The following is a 21,214-nucleotide window of genomic DNA, read 5'->3' on the forward strand; positions in this document are numbered from 1 at the left end:
CCTCAGGTATGTGGGAGTTAGTGTGACTGGCGATACTAACACATTACTGAGACCTGCAAAGGCCTGGTTTCCTATTGAGGATTGTTTCTTGAATTGCAGGTACATTGTTGGATAAAGCTGGTTCAAGAAATGGAAGGAGAGCTAGTCCAGACCAGTTCCATACTATTTAAAATGCCAAAGTCATTTTTTAAAATAAAAAAAAAAAATAAAACTAATGTATGAGGTAAAACTTAGAATATCTCTCTGTTGTTAACAGCATCAAAATATACACCCTCCTAAACTCCACCAAGGTTGTCAACAGAGCCATTCATTGGGGTGGAAGTATTTTTTTCAGGACCTGGCAACCCTGCCCATGGGTAGAAACATCCACAAAATAAATTTTCAGGGGAAAATGCTCAGGTGATTGTATTGTAGCGTCAGTGCTGAGCACCGCAATGGATGGATGCTCTTCTCTTTACATGGTTCTTTGAGGTGGCTCGCTGTCCTTAAAGGACTGCCTAGTTGGAAAAGCCACTGGTAATGTAATGCCACTTCACTCTTCGATGACTTATTGCTGGCTGATGTAACTTGTCTGTGCCATTACATAATTATTCCTTCTCCTGGCTGAAATAGTCCATCTCAGTATTTCAAAAATGGCTAAATTTGTGTTGATGAGCTAAAGTACAGCGTTAAGCTAAGTAGCAGAATCTCAAGAGTAGTAGGGTAAACATGTTAGAAGCAATGTGAGTTAAGTAGTCTGGTTTCTTTTTAAAGCAACGAGTAACCTAATGCATATCTTATTGAAGTAAACTTACCTGTGTTATTATTATTCCAGCAGCACTGGGTGTAAGGCAAGAAGTATGCGTACATGGGCCCTGTGCTCAATCGCACAGCCAGGTAGAAAAGAGTTTACAAAATTCAATTTGACTAAAAATATTAAAAAATACAAGAAAATTATTGCAGGTGTTGTGCTTATTTTCTGATTCTCTGTGGCTGCTGATGATGTTTAACTCTTTATTGTGCAGTTTCTGAAACACTTTGACAAACGTTTAACGTTTACTTGCACGTGTAAATGTGGATTATTAAGGAGCTAGGAGCTGAACTCTGTTATCTGTGTGCATATAAACACACTGAATGTGGAGTTGAATTTTCCTCCAAAGGTTTGCAACACTGTATAATAAGTCAGAATTAACAGAAACTGTCTGCAACTCATTCTGTTGTTAATTTAAAATGCTCTGCTTGCTGTTGCCGTGACTCCAAACAATCAGTTTGCTTGTGCTTGAGCAGGTGTGCTTTTAAACAGGCTGTTATAATATTAATAACAATAATATTACATTTTATTTATGTAGAACCTTTCCCATGCTATGTTATTAAATTCTAGTGGGTTAGAAGAAGTCAGTAGTGAACATTCACAGCCAATAAATTTATGTGGAGATTATTCATCCAAACAGAGTTGCGCCAGTCTCAGCAAGCATTGAACGTGAGACAGGAACAATCCCTGGTCAGGGTGCCAGTTAATCGCATGGCGAATACAAACACACACATGCACTGGCGTCAACTTGTTATCACCAAATCCCATAACCTGCCTGTCTTTGGAAAGAAACGCCAATGAAACCGACCAGGAAAATATGCAAACTCCAGGCAGGAAAACCAGAGCAAAACCCTCTTACTGTGAGGCAGCAGTGCTTCCGATGTGCCATGGTGCACCTAACATGTTTACAACATACACAATTTATAAGTAAAATATAATATATATGCTTTAATGCATTTCACCCTGAAAGTGATATCAAGCATACATCTTAGGATTCTAAATGTTCAGACAGCAGTAACATCATGGATTTATTGTATTCTGTGTGGCGATCACTGTCTGTGGCTCCTCTCAGCACGAGAGAAAGCTCATTTAAGAAGCATGTAGTGATTAATGACTTACAATACACTTAAAATATGAAGCACTTAATGTGCTACTTTAGTTATGATGGGGTTTGAGAAACTCTAGTAAATTAAACATTGATTTTAAGATGAAGTACAGTATATCATGTTCTACTTTAACAATGAAATAAACTATGAGGTTAAAGTGGAAATTTCGAGATTAAAGTTGACATTTCGTCTTTAATGATGAAATAAACTATGAGATTAAAATGGAAATTTCAATCATGAAATAGACCTTTTTTTTTCTTCACTGTGTCCCTAATTTTTTTTTTCTTTGTGGCCCAGTACTCCTCCATAGGATGGTGAGGTAATTGAAGAGGTGAAGAAATAGCTGCCAGTGCAGGAGTCAACTTTGTACAAATATGAGATTGTTGCTCTTGTTTTTCACTGGCTCAGGGCTTTGAAGTTGTAGAAAAATGACGAGGGTAGCAAATACATCTAGTTTTCCAAAATAATCTATTAAAAAAAATGTTAGAAATTTAAAGGGAAATGTTTTACAAGCTTATCTGGGCAACTCTGTATACTTCACATTAGGCACAAAGTCAAGCAAGTAACACTATTTAAACATCTTCATTTCTTTTTGCTTTATTTTTTTAACCAAAGCTTGCCTGAACTACATGATACAGAGGTTCAATTTCTCTGCTTTTTCTTCATTTGCTTTAGGTGCTGAGATCAGTTGGTCAGTGGTCAGTTGGCACAAAAACACATGAGGAATCGATACACCTAGCATATATCTCAGCTATTAAGAAGAGCAAGTATTTTATTTACATAGAGGTGAGCCAGCCATGAAAATGTCTATGGTACTTTACAGATGGAAATGTTGAAACGGCATATTGAACGTGTGCAAAATGGAAATTTCCATTTCTTCTTTAAACTTTTGTTCTGAATGATACATTTTATGTATCTGTGTTCAGTATGATCATATTTGTGTATTTTGTGTTGTGTAACTAATACAGTATTTAAATGATCAGTAACTTAAAATATTTGTAATTACAGAATCAGTTTTTCATCAGTTGTGCAGATAAAACAATTCATAATGGCATTGGAGATGTACTCGTTGAAAGGATCCTGCAAGCATACAGGTGCAAAATTTCTGAAAATACTGAAGTGCATTGCGGTCCTATAAAGATCACCTAACAATCTACTTCTATCTACAGTACTTACTGTACATATCAGTATTATACTGTATTTATTATACATCCAACTTTAATACATCAATATACTAGACATGGTAAAACTGTGTTCAAATATCCATTTTAATATTGATTTGGATAATTTATGAAGACATTTATCCATTCATCATTTTTGTGGATCTGCTTTTTGATGACTGTGTCAAAGTGAAGAGTAGGGGCTGGAATGAACTGTATACTGGGGGCTGCTCTCACAAATACTGTACATTCCACCACACTGGCCAGTTTAGATTTGCCAAAAACTCAAATGCATGTCTTTATGCTGTGAGAGGAAAACTCAGTTCCCAAAGAAAACTCAAGCAAACACACGAGAACCTGCAGGCCTCACACACAGGACACTCCAGTGAAGAGTGTGTAGTGATCCAGCCGCACTACCTGCTCTGCATCCATGCTGTCAATTTTAGTAAGCCTCAAATGTAAATATTCACTATAATATCTGAATGCTTTACATTGAAATATTATGCCAAAACAAATCATTTAAAGCTGACATATTAAGTACCCAAGCAAAGATATCATGATGTTTAAAAAATTAACATCACCATCCTGATCCTCACTAACCTCCTATATGAGTTTTAACATACTAAGAAAAAGTGACTTTGATAGTAATATTTTATATAGCTAGCATTCAAGAAATGTAAAACAAACAGACAAAATATTCAAATTTACACAATCTTTATTTGCAATAAATAAAAAGTGTATATTCAAGTGTATTTTCCATTACTGTGAACATAAGGAAAAAACTATTTTTAGAAGTGGAAATGCAGAAAAAAGTTATTATAATAAAAGTAGTAAAAGACAATGAGTTTCAGTAGCTGTGAATATGTTTACAGAGAAAAGAAGAGGTTCCGTGTCTATGTCGTGTTGCCACTATTGCCTGGTTTTGAGGGAGATATCTCGACAGGTGGAGGACAAGCTATCAAGGCTGTAATGCATTTTAATTACAGGTAATTATAATATGCTTATAAAAACAAATAAACACACACTCTCTATAAATACTCCTACATGTCATATTCTCTAATAGCATTTTACACTGATACCAAACAATTTAAAGAGCTATTGAAAATATCTTACACAACCTGAAGGAATTTTTCAAGGCCAAATTACCTGACTTTGTCTTCATTTTACATTCACTGTGACAATTAAGATTATTCTAATTAATTAATACTAACTATGCTACCCATCTAAAATGGGCTGAAATCTAAGTAATCAACGTAGACCTCAGCAATAACAATTGCGGTGCTACCATGCAATATATTTGTCTCTGTTGTATGCCTTTTGGGGATTTGGGATTCATAAAAGCAGTGTTGTTAATGTTTGTAAAGTGTCATCTATTGAAATGACAAATGCAAAGCATTTTCCTCCTAATAATGTTTGTGCTGTACCATCTGTTAGAATGACCAAGACATAGCAACTGGACGGACACACAGACAGACATGCAGACACTTATCATTTTATTACGGTGAATTCTTGAAAACAATTTATGTATTTCCTAGTGCATTCCAGTATGTTAGGATTGATTAAAGGATTAATTAATATCCTTTCTTTAAGAAAACGGACACAATTATTATTATTACTATTATTATTTTTATTTTTTTATTAATAATAAATGGGTAAAAATAATTAATCCTTCACAGATCAAAAGTAGAGAGAGGGCATAATGTTGCCTAACAATCAGTTTTGCTGCAGGGTTATATGTATTATGAGATAATGGAAGGAATTCAACAAAATTGAATCTGAATGGCAAGGAGAAGAAAATCCTGAACAAATCCTCACTTTGCTCTGCACACCAACTACCATTAATTAGTTCCAGCAAAGTGGAAATCTGCTTGTTTAGAATCAGGAATCAGTTATAGTGCCTTCACAGAAGATAGTTGAAGGCTGAGCTCGTACTATCAATTGCACCTCAACAACATACTTGTCTTGTAGAACTACACTGTCAAAAGTAGGCACTGTTTAATGTATTGCATACACTCGGCATTGGGATGTTAAGAGTCTACTATAATGACAGTATGTTGTATCCTTTGGACCACTGTGCCTGAAATATAACCTTTTATTTAAGTCTTTTACTACAAAGTAGTCAGTGTATTCTCAATAAGAAATGTGGACATCTTTGACACTTTTCCCTCAAAATCTACGGCAGACATACTTTCTAGCCGTGAAAGACATCAGTAATATCCAGACCATGTTAGTGTTTACATAAAGAACTCACCTCAAGGCAATCTGAGAAAAGATTGGGAATAAGAACTATTGATTACATTTTCAGATAATGGATGTAAGTTGGCACTAGATAAAATAAACTCAGACTATATGAAAGGAAATGATCAAAGTTGACTCAGAACTCCACAGCACACTCATCTGTCTCACCTCAGACTAAAATGTATTGGGTCAAGAGAGAGAGCATGAAGCACATGCACGTCTGAGGGGTATATGAGGGAATGTCTTCTATTTAGACTCTTTGATCATTTATTAGCCCATCTTGGACTCCCTAATTCTCTAACAGCTCAACGTGAAATAACACCCAGTGGGGTGTTACTGCCTAGTGAATTATATTTTGTGATAACTTACACTGCACTGTGTTGGAAGAATCCTGGCCCACCTTACCATACCACAATTGATATCAGAAAAAAAATTTAGAAAAGTATACAATCTAACTGGAATTTATTATTGTTTATGTTATTATATGAATATCCTGAATAATGCCAAACCATTTGGATATTTCAGTACCGTTGAGTGATTATTTCATTTGAAATATTTTTGTTTCTTTGCTTCCCAGAAGGACATGGGAGGAGCTCACTGATCTGAACAAAATCGAGTACTGTTTGTCTTATTGTTCACTTAGTAATGTATGCAATGCAGTGTAACTTTGAAATGATTATATTATTTAGAAAATAAATATATGGATATTTCCACAATTGTGTCTCACTGATTAAACATTAATAAGATCTTTCTTAATTTTTTTAAAAAAGAAAAAAATGTGTACATAGCTACAAAAAGAATATACAAATGAATATTTCACTCTGCGTTGAAGAAAATTACTTTTATGAGCAATTAAGTAGAATCGTACTTTTAATTTTTCTGGCTTGCTTTATGAAATGTGTGAGAAAACATAAAAAGCTGTTAACATTTTGAAGCAATGACAGCAGTGATAGCTTGCTGGATTGCTACAAACTGCAAACCTCAAAACTTCTTTTGCCATTTTAAATTAGTTAAGAATTCAAAGGAATTCAAATTGGATTGTTTGTTTTTTGATGCATCTGTTAAAAAGGAAAGAAATGAGAACTAGAACAAGAGGTGCTTGTTTGAGCCATTAAAAAGCTATGGCTGAGCTGTAGCTCCCTGACACACTTATAAATGCCTTTCTTTATCTCAGATTTATCACTGTCATTTCAACCTGTCCTCTTTAATAAGAGTGAAGAAAGTACTTTAGAGCGTTTATTTCTGTCAGCATATCTTTTGCCATTTTTGTATTTATTTTGGGAGTTTTGTTTGCTTCCTTTCCTTGTGTTTTTGTCACTTGTGGTGTTGTGCAACTAGAAGACTCTGAAATGTCAATGTGTGGTTATTGTTTTTGTTAAAATGAGGACATAAACACTTGACAATTCAAGAATGCTTGATGGTTATAAGACTATGGCTGTGCCACTACATCCTTAGGCACTTGATTTACTGAGTGATCTTCAAAGCTGTGTCTGCCTAGTTTCAGTTCTGACTGCTGTACCAAACAAAATCATCACTACATTGAAGTTGCCCATTAAATATACCTAAAACTTTATACAATTTTATACCTTATCCATCAAAGAACAAGAGGCATGTAGTTTTTTTTGTTCTTTATTTCTTGTATTAGGAATTTGTTAGTTTATGCATACCCCTTGGAGTCAGAGAGCAGGGTCAGCCATTGTACAGCGCCCCTGGAACAAGGGCAGCTTAAGGGTCTTGCTCAAAGGTCCAGCAGAGTAGGATCTCTTTTGGCAGTAACAGGGATTTGAACTGGCAACCCACCCGATTGCTTCATAAAAGCAAAAAAAATGTCCAAACTCTAAACAGTGACTTTTTTTGTGAAAATTCTGGTGGGGCCACAAGGACTGTGGAGAGAGAGAGAGATACTCTTAGAAAATGCAGATCCAACCCGAGAAGAGGTCTGTGTGTGCGAGAGATAGAGATTATGAACCATTTAAAGAGCAGAACATACGAGGCCTGCTCCTGTGCTTAAACCCGTTATCTTAGGTATGTGAATGTGTGGTGCTGGCATTGTCTCTGAGTGGTCTGTGCAGGGTCGGTGCCATGAATGAACTGGCAGAGTTGGGGCAGATCAGAGTGCCCTCCAGTAAGCCTTATATATTGGAGCACAGGAGAGATGTTACCTTTCAAAATGTGTTAGGCTACCAGCACTAGTGATGATAAAATTGCTATAAAAAAATCACAAGAAGATCTATCAACATATTATTTTGTCATACAGTACAACAACCAAAGAACAGTATTAAAATATCTCAGTATCAATATCACCTATTCTACACCAAAAGCAGAATTTCAAATTTATTTGAAAGGGCTAAATCATATTGTACATAAAAAAAAAATCACCTCCCCTCCTTCCCATCCAGTAAGCGCATTCTTGGAGCACTTTTAGTCACCACGGTGAGCTAAGAAGTGCCTCTGGGGGTCTTTTGTGCTCACAGCTATCAGGCAATTGAGTGCTTTCTCCTGATGTATTCTTTAAATTCATTTAGAAATATCTGCAGAACATTTATTTTTTTATTTATTGACTAGGGGGTTCGCTCCCTGCTCACTTCGCTCGCCAACCCCTGGCCTGTGCTTATGCGCCAGCCACTTTGCGCTTCTGCTGCTCGCGTTGTGAACAGGGGGGCAGAATGCACCCCAAGGAGATGTGGTCGCTCCTCCGAAACCCCCTCTTAGACGGTGACACAATGGGAAACACATACAATGTTTTTTTCCTCCTCTTTGCTCGATCAGCTACTGGTTTGCTGCTGCTGCCGTACCTGCGTGATCTGCATCTCATACAGCACTTCAAATATTTAAAAGCCTGTACAGCAGCTGTCCTACTTTTTGGCTTTTATTACTGGCCCTGGGTGTGGTTAAATCTCCTGGCACAAAGTCTCGTCTCGCAGGACGTGAGTTCTTGATATTTTTTAGTTTATAATTTAAAAATGGAATAAGAATCTGAAAATCTAATAACATCACATTAAAGATCAATAAATTCTGAAAAGAATGATACCAAACATATATACAGTATGCAGGTTTTAAAATAAGCCAGTGAAAAAAGTGACATAAAAATGTCACATAAAATCGTTGCACAAAATCATTGCACTTTTAGGTTTAGTATTTTATACATATATAGAGAGTAGATTGATTGATTGGCTGTATTATTTGTCCTGTGAGTCTTTATCTCTATTCTTTCTGTTTCTGCTGCTGTGTTCATGTGAATTTGCCTTTGGGATTAATAAAGTTTATCTAATCAAATCAACGTGACTCATTATAATCATAACAATGATGCCAAAATAGCAAGATATGCAAGTTCACGCAACCTTTAAATTGTATCATATAAAATCACTTAAAGAGCCCTAGTATTCAGGCCAAGAGACAGATCTTAAAGGTTCAGGCTACATGTTTGCACACCTTAGCAAAACTCTGCTGAAAATACCGCAGGGTACAAGGGCCTGCCCAAACCACAAGGAAACAAGCCAGTGGCATCAGGCACAAAGAGAATTTCACACACTCTAAATAAATAAATGCTGTTCTAAATAAGAAGTTGCACTGAGCAGATAATCAAAAATCAGAAAAATTTGAACATGAGGACTGAGCTTGCTGTAAAAAATTTTAACAGTACCTTATATTACTGAGAAGAGTTTACGATTTATTTTTTTACAGAACAAAGTCACATCCTAGGAGATTGAGAAAGCAGTGTGCCACTTGCCATTATTGCAGAGATTCCACTGACCCTACAAATAAGGCATTTATTCAAATGTATTTTCATTGACTAAGCTTCCATTAATAAAATAATAAGTGTGCTATCTATCAGTCATTTCTTAAGCTTTAATGCATACAGCTCTGCAATGCACTGCACAGAAATCTGATGAGGACAACTGAAAAGTTGAAATTTTAATACTTTTTTCTGCTGTTGGTTCCTACTGAATAAGAAAGGTGTGGGTTTATCTATCCCATTTACTCAAAAACTATTATCCTTGACATTGTTTTCTTTTTTAAGGAAAGGAAAGAATAATAGCTTTTAAGTGAAAGAAAGAAATTAAACACGGTCTCTAGACATCATCTACTTACTCTGTAATTTCAACTTTCAAAAAATGTGAATTATTACCTGCTGTCCATGGAGGTCAGGTAGTCTTTTCCATTCAGTTGCTGAGCAGAGCTATCATAGATCAAGCTGTAGTGAAGCTGAAATATTTGCAGATACCTCAACTGCTTCAGAAATACACACTCCTTTTATATGTTTTCAGGTCAATGTGCAGAGGAGAAAATTCAATCATTGAGAGGCTCAAAAGTGTGAGTAAGTAGACCTTAATCTTGTTCTCAGAAGTTTGTTTCTGTTTTGTGTAAACATAAATATCATTTATTTAAATATTGTTTCCTGAAAGACAAGTAGCAAGAGTGGTAGTGGAAAAAGTTTAGCTTAAACATATTGTAATATGCAATGAGAATTTTTCAGTAAATCTCAGGTGTCTCTTCGCTCTTTTTGTATATCTAATTATGCAGCAATGTTCTAATACCTTTTGCTCCTACTGTAAGACAAAATAAAACTGAGCAACACACGAAAGAAAATGCTTTAAGTTTTTTTCTTTTACTTTGTCTGTTTTTACTTCCTCCACACAGTAGTGTAACACTGAATATTAGTCCGTTACCATAAGTAAGACATGTCCTACTCGTACAGGCTTAGGGAATTTTATTGGCGTGTGCAAATTTTAATTCTCGAATCCTTGCAAAGCTGTATAAATGAGTCCCCTGTTCCTAGAATTTTCCTGGGTAACCCTTTTCCAATTTGACAATAGTTCCTCATCTTTCTAGCTGTCAATTGGATCAATGTGTGTTTGTCCTTTACATATCTCTCCAGCCAATCACTCTTTCAAGAAAGTCTAAATGCCAGAGAAATGATCTGCTTTAGGCAGGGATGAGCAGGCAGTGACTTGACTGCAGCTTCTTTAAGTTGCATTGGGCTTTATCCACAGTCTGTAAGCTGAGACAAAGAACACACATTTTAACCTTAGTCTTTTGTCGTTTAAATGCAAAATAATGAATAATGCAATCTGAAAATAATTTGAATTAGCTTGCTTGTTTATATGATAGAACAGTCAATAAAAATAGAAAATGGAACAACGGAGGACTGCATTATATACAGTCAACTCCAGAAATATCGGCACCCTTCATTTAAAATTGCAAAAATTAATATATAAAAGGGACCACACATGCAATGAGTGATATTTTGTGCTTAAACAACTGGGTAAGCCTCATGCTTTTATTGTTCTTTTAGTGACATAAATTTTCATAATAAGGCAGATTTAAAAAATTACTATAATAATTAGCACATAAATGGTCACATCAATTTCGCTGATTTTGTCCAATTAACTTATATGCACATTTATCATCACTGCTATCAATATATATGAGTATATGTTTGATTAAAATCATGCCCAAATGTTAATGGTAGTGGTACATTTATTTGTAAAAGTCATATGAATATTTAGCCAAAAAAAAAATTTTTTAACTCTGTTTCTGGTGTACACATCGGGCCTGCTGATACGGAAAGTAAAAATCTGTTCTGTATATTATAAACAAAGTTTCATACAGCACAATTTTAGTAACACTGAATTGGAGAAACACTACGTATATGGACTCTTAGACAGTGTTAGGTAGTGATGAAGGAACTGTCAATACCAGAGTGCAAAGAAATTATTAAAAGAAAAACAATCCAGTATAAATCACATGAGTATATAATTGGCAGATATACATCTTACAACTTGATTTATAAAAAGAAAAAAACGCTTCTTCTCTAGTCTTGCTGGGAGGCTGGACAGTCTGTCCACTACAAAGACACCCATTGTACTGAATTTAGGAGCTGAAGGCATTAGAGTGTTGAATAGGCATTAAATGTTGAATAGGCATTTAAGAGGTACTGTATTGTAAGATGATTACTCATTTAACTTTGTAATTGTTGCATTTTAAGTGTATTGAAGTAGGGACAACATATGAAATGTATCAAGCTGACTTCATATTAAAATAACTAAATGCCCAACAACATTCAAGCTTGCAGCCGTGTACCAGGGAGAATGTAATTTCTGTACACAGTTTTCTGGCCATTGTTTGCTCTGTGCTTGAAATAAAGACAAAATAAATTCATGTAATTGCCATCACTGTCATTGAGTGTCATTCCCTTATTCCTGCTGTGACATCTGCTGTATTCTTTGCTGCAGTGGCAGATTTTTGGATAAACTACATCTCATTCTGTGGCCTGAGAACTCATGCCGAATTGGATGGCAAGCTAGTTACGGAATTGATCTACGTACACAGCAAACTGATGATTGTGGATGACAACACTGTCATAATTGGTAAATTGGAGGGTATAAAACTCATAAAAACTTATCTATCTATCTATCTATCTATCTATCTATCTATCTATCTATCTATCTATCTATCTATCTATCTATCTATCTATCTATCTATCTATCTATCTATCTATCTATCTATCTATCTATCTATCTATCTATCTATCTATCTATCTATCTATCTATCTATCTATCTATCTACAGTCACTTCTTTATCTGTCTCTATAGCTGTTGCAATGGGCTGACTTCCAGCAGTTCACAGTGTAAGTGCTACTATGTAAGTTTATTTGCTACTAGTTTAGTGTTTCTTATGTCTCTATACTGGATCCCAGCTATTTTTTAGACAGGCTGCACACAGGTCAGTGGAAGGAGTCACCTAGGAGGTCCCAACAGGACACTAGTGGGCATATAGTGCCAGATGCATAATGCTGTTCTTCATACACTGGCAGGTATTTGGCTGTCATGAAGTTAAAGGACCTTAAAGGACAAAGCTAGGTCTAGGGCTGCAGTGATATCAAGTGCGTCTAGAAGGAGTTCTGGCTTGGTTCCCCCTAGTGTAAGTGTAGATCGATTCCGGACCTAGATGTAATTCTAAGTAGAACTGGAAAGGGAATAAACCCTCTTTAGATTAAGAACTAAAGGAGCTTGGAGGTGGTAAGGTAGATTGGATTTTACTATTGTGGTGGCAGGTGGATCAGCCAGCCCTTCTGTTTAAGCAGGGCACTAACCTTTTCTAGGATTACAAGTGTTAAAAAATAGTGCAAAAGCAAACAAATTAGAAAAGGGATTTTTATAGGAAGTAATCAGTAAAGAAAACCTGTTAAAATTTGAGAGAAGTGTTAGTAATTTATCAGTTAATTTCTTTGAGTCACCACCACCAGTCTGGCTATCAGCCATGCTCTCTATCCAACTGTTTCATTAATGATTCAGACTTGAGACACACTAAGGCAATATTTTCTTTACCTCTTTGTTTTTCATTTCTTTGCATTAACAAATGTTCTATTTGCACTTTTTAGCAACGAATATACACCTTCATCACTTGTTTAACTATAAATGCACGAGAGAAGGCAAAACAAATAGACATTACCAACACTGACTGACGCTCAGGGCTTACATGAGTTTTCTTTGGCTTTCTTCACTTTCTTCACAATATCAAGATCATGCATTTGCTTCCATAGATATTTGTCTTTTGAGTGACAGGAAATATTGTGTTTCTTATGTTGTCATCGTACATTCTAGTAATTAAGTGAATTTTGTCGCTGTATTTGACAATTACAAAAATAATTCAGTATACGCAATAAGAGTTTCCGTATGTCAGAAGGTTACAAGCTAATGCTCAACATGAAAAAGATTAAAAGCCATTTCTTGATTAAACTACAGCTATTGGCAATGGAAACCTGCTAGGCTCTGACCTTTAATGAAATCATAACTACTGTCTATCATGAATATTTTGCTAGATAATTGTTTGCATTAGGTGACATGAGGTTATGAAACTGTGAGTCATTTTAAGGACCTCATGTTTTGTATTGGTATGAATAGTGGTAGCTCTTAAAATGTTTCTTTCTTCTTGTTATTTAAGTAAAAAATATTATTACTTTTAAAATAGTTAAAAAAGATTTTTACAGAGTACGGAAAAGGCATTTTTTCTTTAAGTATGAAGTCTGTGAAGAAAAAGTCTTTTAATAGCCCAGCAGAGGGCACTCCACACAAAGAATAAATTAGAAGTGCAAGTCCTGTACAAGGTGAGCCACACACAAATTGATAAGGGGAAAATCTGTTCTGTTATGTATGATATGTAGTCAGGATCCTTTTTTGCCAATAATTATACCCTGTATAAAAGTGAAAATATCATTTCACTTATATAATTTAATATCTAAACATGAAAGTCAGTTGAAAGTGTGTGTAGGACATGGTAATGAAAAAGCTCATATTTGAATCACGTACATAATATTAGCATAATCAGTAGGAAAAAGAGCCAGCCTATGCTAATTATAACCAATGTTTTCAACAGGGTCTGCCAACATCAATGATAGAAGCATGCTGGGAAAGAGAGATAGCGAGATAGCTGTCATAGTGGAAGACACAGAATTTGTGCCCTCTGTAATGGATGGCAAAGATTACAAAGCTGGACGATTTGCTCTTTCACTAAGACTCAAGTGCTTCAGGTATTATTGTCAACTTGTTTGCCTCTTTTGGAATAAACAAAGTATCAAATAACCTTTATGTTTTCATTAATTTTCTACATCCAAGACTTTTTTTTAAAGATCTATGATGTAATTGTTAGTATATTTATATGATTTTTATAATTGAAGCTGAGGTAAGTGAGGTCCTTTCAACATATGAGGAAGACTTTAGAGTTGCAGTCGTCACCATCCATAAACTGAGAATATTTAGAAGTTGCTCAAAAAGATAAGAGGATGTGGGGTTACATAAAACACCGTGCCAAGTACAAATCAAAGGAAGTGGCCCTATTCAGACCACATCTGGAATATCATGTACTGTAATTAATAAATAAATAAATAAGTAAGTAAAAGACATATGAATACCAGATTAAGTCCAGAGATAAACTGATTATGGGGCTGTTTGGTATGAGCTACAAGGAAAAAAAGTCTCTTTTCAGTTTAACTAAACAGGAATTAAGAGGTGACATGATACAAGCTATTAAAATGCTAAAAATTGTTTGGAAAATGAATGAATGATACCAACTTTACAATACCATTATCATTGATGATCAGGATAGAGAAGAGAATAAAACACGAAAAAAGATGTGGATGACCTTCAGCGATTATGTAATTAAAAAGTGGCTGAGCAGTCAGAAAGAGACTGTATGTATGTATGTGTGTTTATTTAAAAGTGAACTAACACCAGTGTAAAAATGAAAATTGCTTAAAAATGTGTGAAAGACAATTGGAGCACACACTATCTACACACTATATGTTATTTAACATCCAGTCAATATATCATTATGCAAATAATGATTGATAAATGTCCATTATTGGTTTTGACTGCCATCACATATCCAACCACTTTTCTCTTGCAGGTTGGTTTTAGGATTACTTGAAGATTTTTGTGTGGATGTAAGTGATCCCGTTTGTGACAGATTTTATAAGGAGATCTGGATGGTTACTGCTGCAAGGAACGCTAGTGTCTATGATAAGGCAAGTATTCTGTACTCATTTGAACAGGCAGTAATAATAGTGTAAATAATCTATAGATAGATAGATAGATAGATAGATAGATAGATAGATAGATAGATAGATAGATAGATAGATAGATAGATAGATAGATAGATAGATAGATAGATAGATAGACTAAAGTGTTATTCTCTGGAATAGGCTAAAGAAGACTGCAGCTTGTGTTTGTTTTATTATACACTACTTGTATTTTAATCATTGTTCACTTTGCATGAAAATCATATAATGACACACATAAAAATGCAGATTAGTTTAAACAGACAATAAAAAAGGAATTCCAAACTGAATAATATAAATGGATCCTACCAATATCTGCCCATTAACATTATCGATGCGCTAGAGGGAAACTAAAACTCCAATCAATAGCATCCTTTGAAAAAACAAATCTCTGGGGGGCCCATGGTCAGTTATAACAAAGTCAAAAGACAAACTTAGACACTGTCTGGAGACCTAGGGCAACTGGCTGTCCATATCCTACTCGGCATTCCAGGGAATAAGACTGTGCTGGGTTGTCAGGAATGAGGACACAATCCTTTCATCCTTTTGATGTCAAGGTTGCCATTTATTGCTGATGGCCTTTTCCTTTGGGCAGGAGTAACAAGTGCCACAGCAGGATTAAATGAACAGATACAGAACAAAGGAGTGTCAGTAATGGTTCATAATTATTGTAATTCTATTTTTGTACAAATGACTAACAGACAGAGATGTAATATGCACAGCTATTGAGCAGCTCTAATCACAGTATGCTATACTAAAATAGTGAATCTTCAGCCTGGATTTAAAAGCTGAGAATGAGGGAACATCTCTTACAGTATATCACCAAACATATCATTCCATAGTGTTGAGGCCCTGTAACTGAGTCAGCACAATCTCAGAAACTTCTGAAAGGATTTTTAACCTTGATCTGTGTTTGAAATTTCATATTGCCTAACATTTTTTGAAGGAGCATGACAGGACATTACAAAGGTAAGTCTACTAAAATACAGCAGCCAATGAGCCTGTCTAAGTAGGTTTTTCAATTTTAAATGCATCAAGATAGTAAACCCTCTGACTAAAGGCACCATTCTTCAAAGTTTAATTTTATGGCGAGTAATTCTAGATTCACCATATACTTTTCTCCAGCATGAGCTAGTTTTTTTCTCAAGAAGTAGGTACATGGATGTAGTTTTCCAGTATTCTAAAAATGCTGGAAAATTTGCTTCAACCCGAAGGCTAGAGACACCTACAGGCAGTGGTAGACATTTCATTGAAAGATTCAAATGCTTTCATGGTCCATGCAAAATATTGCAAAAATATCCTAGTGAGTGAGGTTGTTAGTGCTAAATTAAAATTCATAATAAAAGTCCAAAAATAATTGAACTTGCTTTTGGTTGGTTTCTTTCCAGTCCAGATTTTAATAAGTTTATAAATCCAGTTTATGGAAGTATGTTAAATTATTTTACAAGTATTTTAATTACAGTTGAAGATATCTTAGCTAATTTAAAAATATCTCTAAATGACATTTTGGCTCACCATAGCTAAAAACACTGATGTCTGGTGGAGTGACTGTTGAGGACATTTGGCATCAATCGATGGTTCTATACTTTGTGGCAGAATGAGAGGTGAAGAAACATTACTATGCATCCTGGCTGAGTTCTTTAATAATACCATTTGCCCTTTTAAAGCAGCATGCGTTATACAGACATCTAAAGGCATTGGTTAATGTACTTCAAAATAGCCCGAGATATGATGTGCCAACTTCAGGTCATCAGTGATACAGACTCCAAGAAATTTAAAGCTTTTTATCCTCTCAATAGCATCTTCCGTGATATACACTAGATGGAAACATGATCTGCTCCATGAAGTTTGTGATCAGCTCCTGAATTTTGTAACACGAAGGGATTGACTGGGTCTTAGGCTAAATCTCTTCTTTATGTGTGGTGTCAGTGAGGCGTATGATGATGGGTTCATCAAAAACCACAAGAAATACAAACAAACAGAAAAACACAAGAGCTTAGGACGTTTAATGAAGCAAGAGGAGAACATTCAGTTAATCAGGATTGTTTGGTTTGCTAAGAGCTATGTTGTCCCAATATCTCATCCAGACATTTTATCCATCCATCCATCCATAAAGAAGTTGTCAATGTTTTTGTTTAAATTATGTAACTCAGTAGTTAAAAAAATGTTAAAAATCCAATTTACAAAAAAAGAAGAAAGTCTTCACCATGGTGTAGAACTTAGAATATAATTTCCCTCAAAAATACAAATTAACCTACAAGACATGTAATTTTGATTCAAAAAGAAAATCAATTGTAGACAAGGAAGGAAGAATGACACTGAGTAGCTCTTTTCTTTCTTTTCCTTCAGTCCTCAGATGGATTCTCCCCTTGTTTTAAACCAACTTCAGCCATCAATTCATGCCTCATTCTGCTGGGCTGAAGAGGTGGGAAAAGCAAACTAAACGATTAGTTAAACCTGCTTTTACCCAATTACTCAAGAAAAAAAAAATTAAGAACAATGCTTCATCCATTGCAGGTGGAGTGGTGGCTCTGAGGCTATTGCTGGCAATCGGAAGGTTGCCGGTTTGAATCTTGTAAATGCCAGAAGAGACTCTGCTCCATTGAGCCCTTGAGCAAGGCCCTTAACCTGTAATTGCTTTGTCCTCAGCATGACGTTAACCTGCATCCAGCCCTGCAAGCAGGTCCTCTAACTGACAGGGAATACACTGGGATTGCTGGCAGGATTGGCACCCCAGTCACCATAAAAAACCTCACATTGTTCCAGTGAGGTGCTAAGGTATCCCTTGCTTCACTCAGGCCCCAATCCAAGTGGTCTGTTGTGTGGTGAGTGTGGCAATGCGCTATCAACACATGCTCCCAGCCTCTCTATCTTCATCCATTGTAAACAAAATGACACCATATGCATCCAGGTCAAATTGAATACGGTATGTATGATAGTTACAGCGTTGCCACATCATACTGTAACATTGCATCATCAAACCTGCATAATCCAATTCAGAGTTGTTTGTTGGACCAAAATCCATTCCAGCAGCATCAGACATGAGGTCAAAAAGAACCTTGGACAGAAGACCAGTCCACTGCAGGACCCATTCATACACACACCTACAAACTCAGTTTAGAACCCTCAGTTAACGTGCCTACAATTTTAGGGCATTTGAGAAGAAACTGGAGTGCACTAAGGATAGACATAAAGAGAACATATACACTTTACACAGGCAGTGACAAAGCAGGAGAATCAATGCTCTGATCGGTGATAGATAGATAGATAGATAGATAGATAGATAGATAGATAGATAGATAGATAGATAGATAGATAGATAGATAGATAGATAGATACTTTATTAATCCCAGGTGATGCACCAGTCTAACCACTGTGCCACCTCACATCATACTATCCTGCTGGGTATTAATTTTGATACTTACATTTATTTTATCTTCAATAGAAAGTCTGTCCTTATGTTTCACACAGATTACCCTGCTGCCTTTTTTTAATTTCAACTGCAGCATGCTCCTCCAAAATCCTTCACAGTGTAGAACTTCTTATTTTTATTTCCTCACATTTCTTTTTGTACTTTTTTTTTTCCTCTGGCTTCCCATATTCAATGCATTCTGTGAAATCATTTTATCATTTCCCTCCATCCTTGTTTATACGGTAAATCAGAGAAGAAACCCTTAATTTTTTTTTTTTACGGTGCTGCTCAGCAGATTGCTGTTATACGTTATGAAGATTCTTTAAACTTTTCCATTTGTTGCGGCCATTTATTATATAAACACTCGCAAGATGTATACAAGAACTTCGCAATGCTGTCTGAACGATGGACCCATGGTCTCTGACATGTGCACATACCAGTTTAACCAGACACACGTTTAACTGAGATCTGGTGCAAGTGAGACTCAGAGTGCAAGAGAACTGGCTGAATCGTGGCGATCCAATAAAAATGCTACTAACAGACATTTTCACATGAACCCAGCATAGGCAGGCTTAAAAAGAAGAACATCCATATGATAAAAAGAAACTTTTAAGACCAACACACTCTGAACCCCACCTTATTAATCCATCCCTGTTAAACCCACCTAATTCCACCCCTTCATTTTCTATATATTACCTTATATTCCTGTACATCATCGTTTTCCTCTGATGATGACACCTCATAGATGTCGAAAGCTCAGGAATAAAAGACTATTTAGACTATTTAGACTATAAGATATTTGACTCATTTTCCCCCTTTGTGGAGTTCCTGCTACAAATTGTAATATGTATATTCTTTATTCTCTTTGGAATGCCACCAATTATTTTTTGTTTTATGTAAGTAACTTTCTTATTGTAGTTATTTTCTGACTACATTATATGCTGTATACTTAAAAAAATCTGAAGCTTTACATTTTTAATCGATATGAAATCACAAAAACATTCTGGGCAGGAGACAGATGGTTCTTAAATAAATTCTACTTGCTATTATTTGTTTCTGTTCTTTATTCTCATACTACACACTTTTGTCAGTGTTGTCGCTTCATGTTCTTCTTGCCTTGTCACTTACCCTTGTGCTTTCTCTCACTCCTCTTCACCCTTCTGGCACCTTAGACAACCCTTTGAGAAAATACTGCAAGTGTTGCATTTTGTCTCTTTTTTCCTTCGAGATCAGCATCTATTCTTGCTGTTTTCTTGTGCAGAAATGACAGTGCCAGCCAGAAATAGCTCTGACACCTCTTGCACGTGTAACTCGTTTGGATGCTTTGGAGGTGCCCTCTTCATTGTTGGTTATGGCTTTGTCATGCCATGCCCAGGCCCTCGTGCTTTGCTTCATTCATCAGCATGCAGTAGGGCTGAGACACTGGGGTACTGGACTGTTAAGCACAAGGTTGCTTACTCCTTATCACCTTCAGTGTGATAGCTGATATCAGGGTCTGCTCACACCACTCTGTAATGGAATGATGGATGGGTAAAAGCATCCGTGATGATATAACAATATCAGCAATAAAATATTCTTTTGTAAAGAATGAAACTGGCCTGTGTGGATATTCTTCTGTGGACAACATCATATGTAAGAAAAAGTGAGCTTAATACCCTGACCTTAAATAATGATCATTTAAGTGTGCTGGTGTCCCATCCCAGGTTGATTCTTGACTTACATTCAATGCTACCATGACATGACCCCAAAACTGGCTTCCATAAGCAATTTGGATGCACAGAGCTTCTAATCATCAAGGTATTTGAGTTCACTAAACACAAGGATTTTCTGCCTACAGGTTTTCAGATGCGTCCCTACTGATGCTGTTCTCAACAATAAAATACTGCGGGAGTACATGTCTCGGCCTTCAATGGCAGCTGAAGACCCACTACAAGCTTTTGAGGAGCTGAGAAAAATCCGTGGCTTTCTGGTCCAGTTTCCCTTTTCCTTTCTGTCAGAGGAGAACCTCTTCCCTTCAATAAACTCTAAAGAAGGCATGATGCCTGTTGAACTTTGGACTTAAGTGCGTCTTTAAATAACTAACAGCACTCCAACTTGCACAGTTGTTGTGTTACTTTGTAAGTGTGTGCTTAGTCTCCATATGACAATATTTGAAGGGTGAAGGCAAACAAAGACACCATTGTATCTCCAAAGGAACCAAATATGTAAACATTTACAAATAAGATTATGTTACATGCATTATGTAGCAATATGTTGGGGTCACTAGGCACGTAGCTGTTTACCAGTTCTTATTTGAATACAAGGGGATACAAACCAAACTTATTCATCAGTTCTGCTGCGTTGTTTTTGCAGTATCAGAACTCTTGAATTCCATTGTCGTGTCATGTTTTTCAAATCTGAATGTATTGCATTTCATAATAATAAAAAACAAACATGCATTATGTCATGTCATGTCATTTTCTAACCTCCTTAATCCAGACCAGGGATGCATGGTGGCCTGGAGCCTATCCCAGCTGGCATACGGAACAAAACTGAACAAAGCCCTGGATTGGGCAAACACACACACCGCAGCCATACCAGGGCCAGTTTAGTGTTATCTATTCATCTAACCTTGTGTGTCTTTGGACGGTGGGAGGAAACCCATGCAGACATAAGCAGAACATGTAAACCCAACACACGGAGGACCTTATTTGAGTGAGAGTTAATGGATTTTAAAGTTGTAGCATTTTCTGTTATTTATTTTCTTCATCAAAGAGGCAGTTATCACATTTATGTTGTTTAAATATTTTGTCACATGGCTGAGTGTGATGCATGATAGAGATTTTCCTGTAAAGGCAGGCATAAGTGCCAGGCACACACACTGTAATTCAATTGCTTGTACTGACTATTGAGGATTTGTGTACCAGCAGAAGTGTGACCTTTAAACTTTGTGCCGTGTATTAATTGATT

At 36.0% G+C, this 21,214-nt stretch overlaps 1 protein-coding gene across 1 annotated transcript in view; it reads left to right on the forward strand.

The window, feature by feature from the left end:
• si:ch211-168k14.2 (phospholipase D1) overlaps positions 1 to 20,720 on the forward strand; it is a 208,137-nt gene extending 187,417 nt beyond the window's left edge. Inside the window, exons 20-27 of the mRNA XM_051926630.1 lie at positions 2,572 to 2,682; positions 2,905 to 2,990; positions 3,929 to 4,042; positions 9,563 to 9,612; positions 11,531 to 11,665; positions 13,674 to 13,827; positions 14,703 to 14,820; positions 20,103 to 20,720. Coding sequence (XP_051782590.1) covers positions 2,572 to 2,682; positions 2,905 to 2,990; positions 3,929 to 4,042; positions 9,563 to 9,612; positions 11,531 to 11,665; positions 13,674 to 13,827; positions 14,703 to 14,820; positions 20,103 to 20,327 — 993 coding nt within the window. The 3' untranslated portion in view covers positions 20,328 to 20,720. The remainder of the gene's footprint in view (positions 1 to 2,571; positions 2,683 to 2,904; positions 2,991 to 3,928; positions 4,043 to 9,562; positions 9,613 to 11,530; positions 11,666 to 13,673; positions 13,828 to 14,702; positions 14,821 to 20,102) is intronic.
• Positions 20,721 to 21,214: the final 494 nt, after the last annotated feature.

The sequence above is a fragment of the Erpetoichthys calabaricus genome, chromosome 4, assembly GCF_900747795.2.
Source record: "Erpetoichthys calabaricus chromosome 4, fErpCal1.3, whole genome shotgun sequence".
Taxonomy (NCBI): domain Eukaryota; kingdom Metazoa; phylum Chordata; class Cladistia; order Polypteriformes; family Polypteridae; genus Erpetoichthys; species Erpetoichthys calabaricus.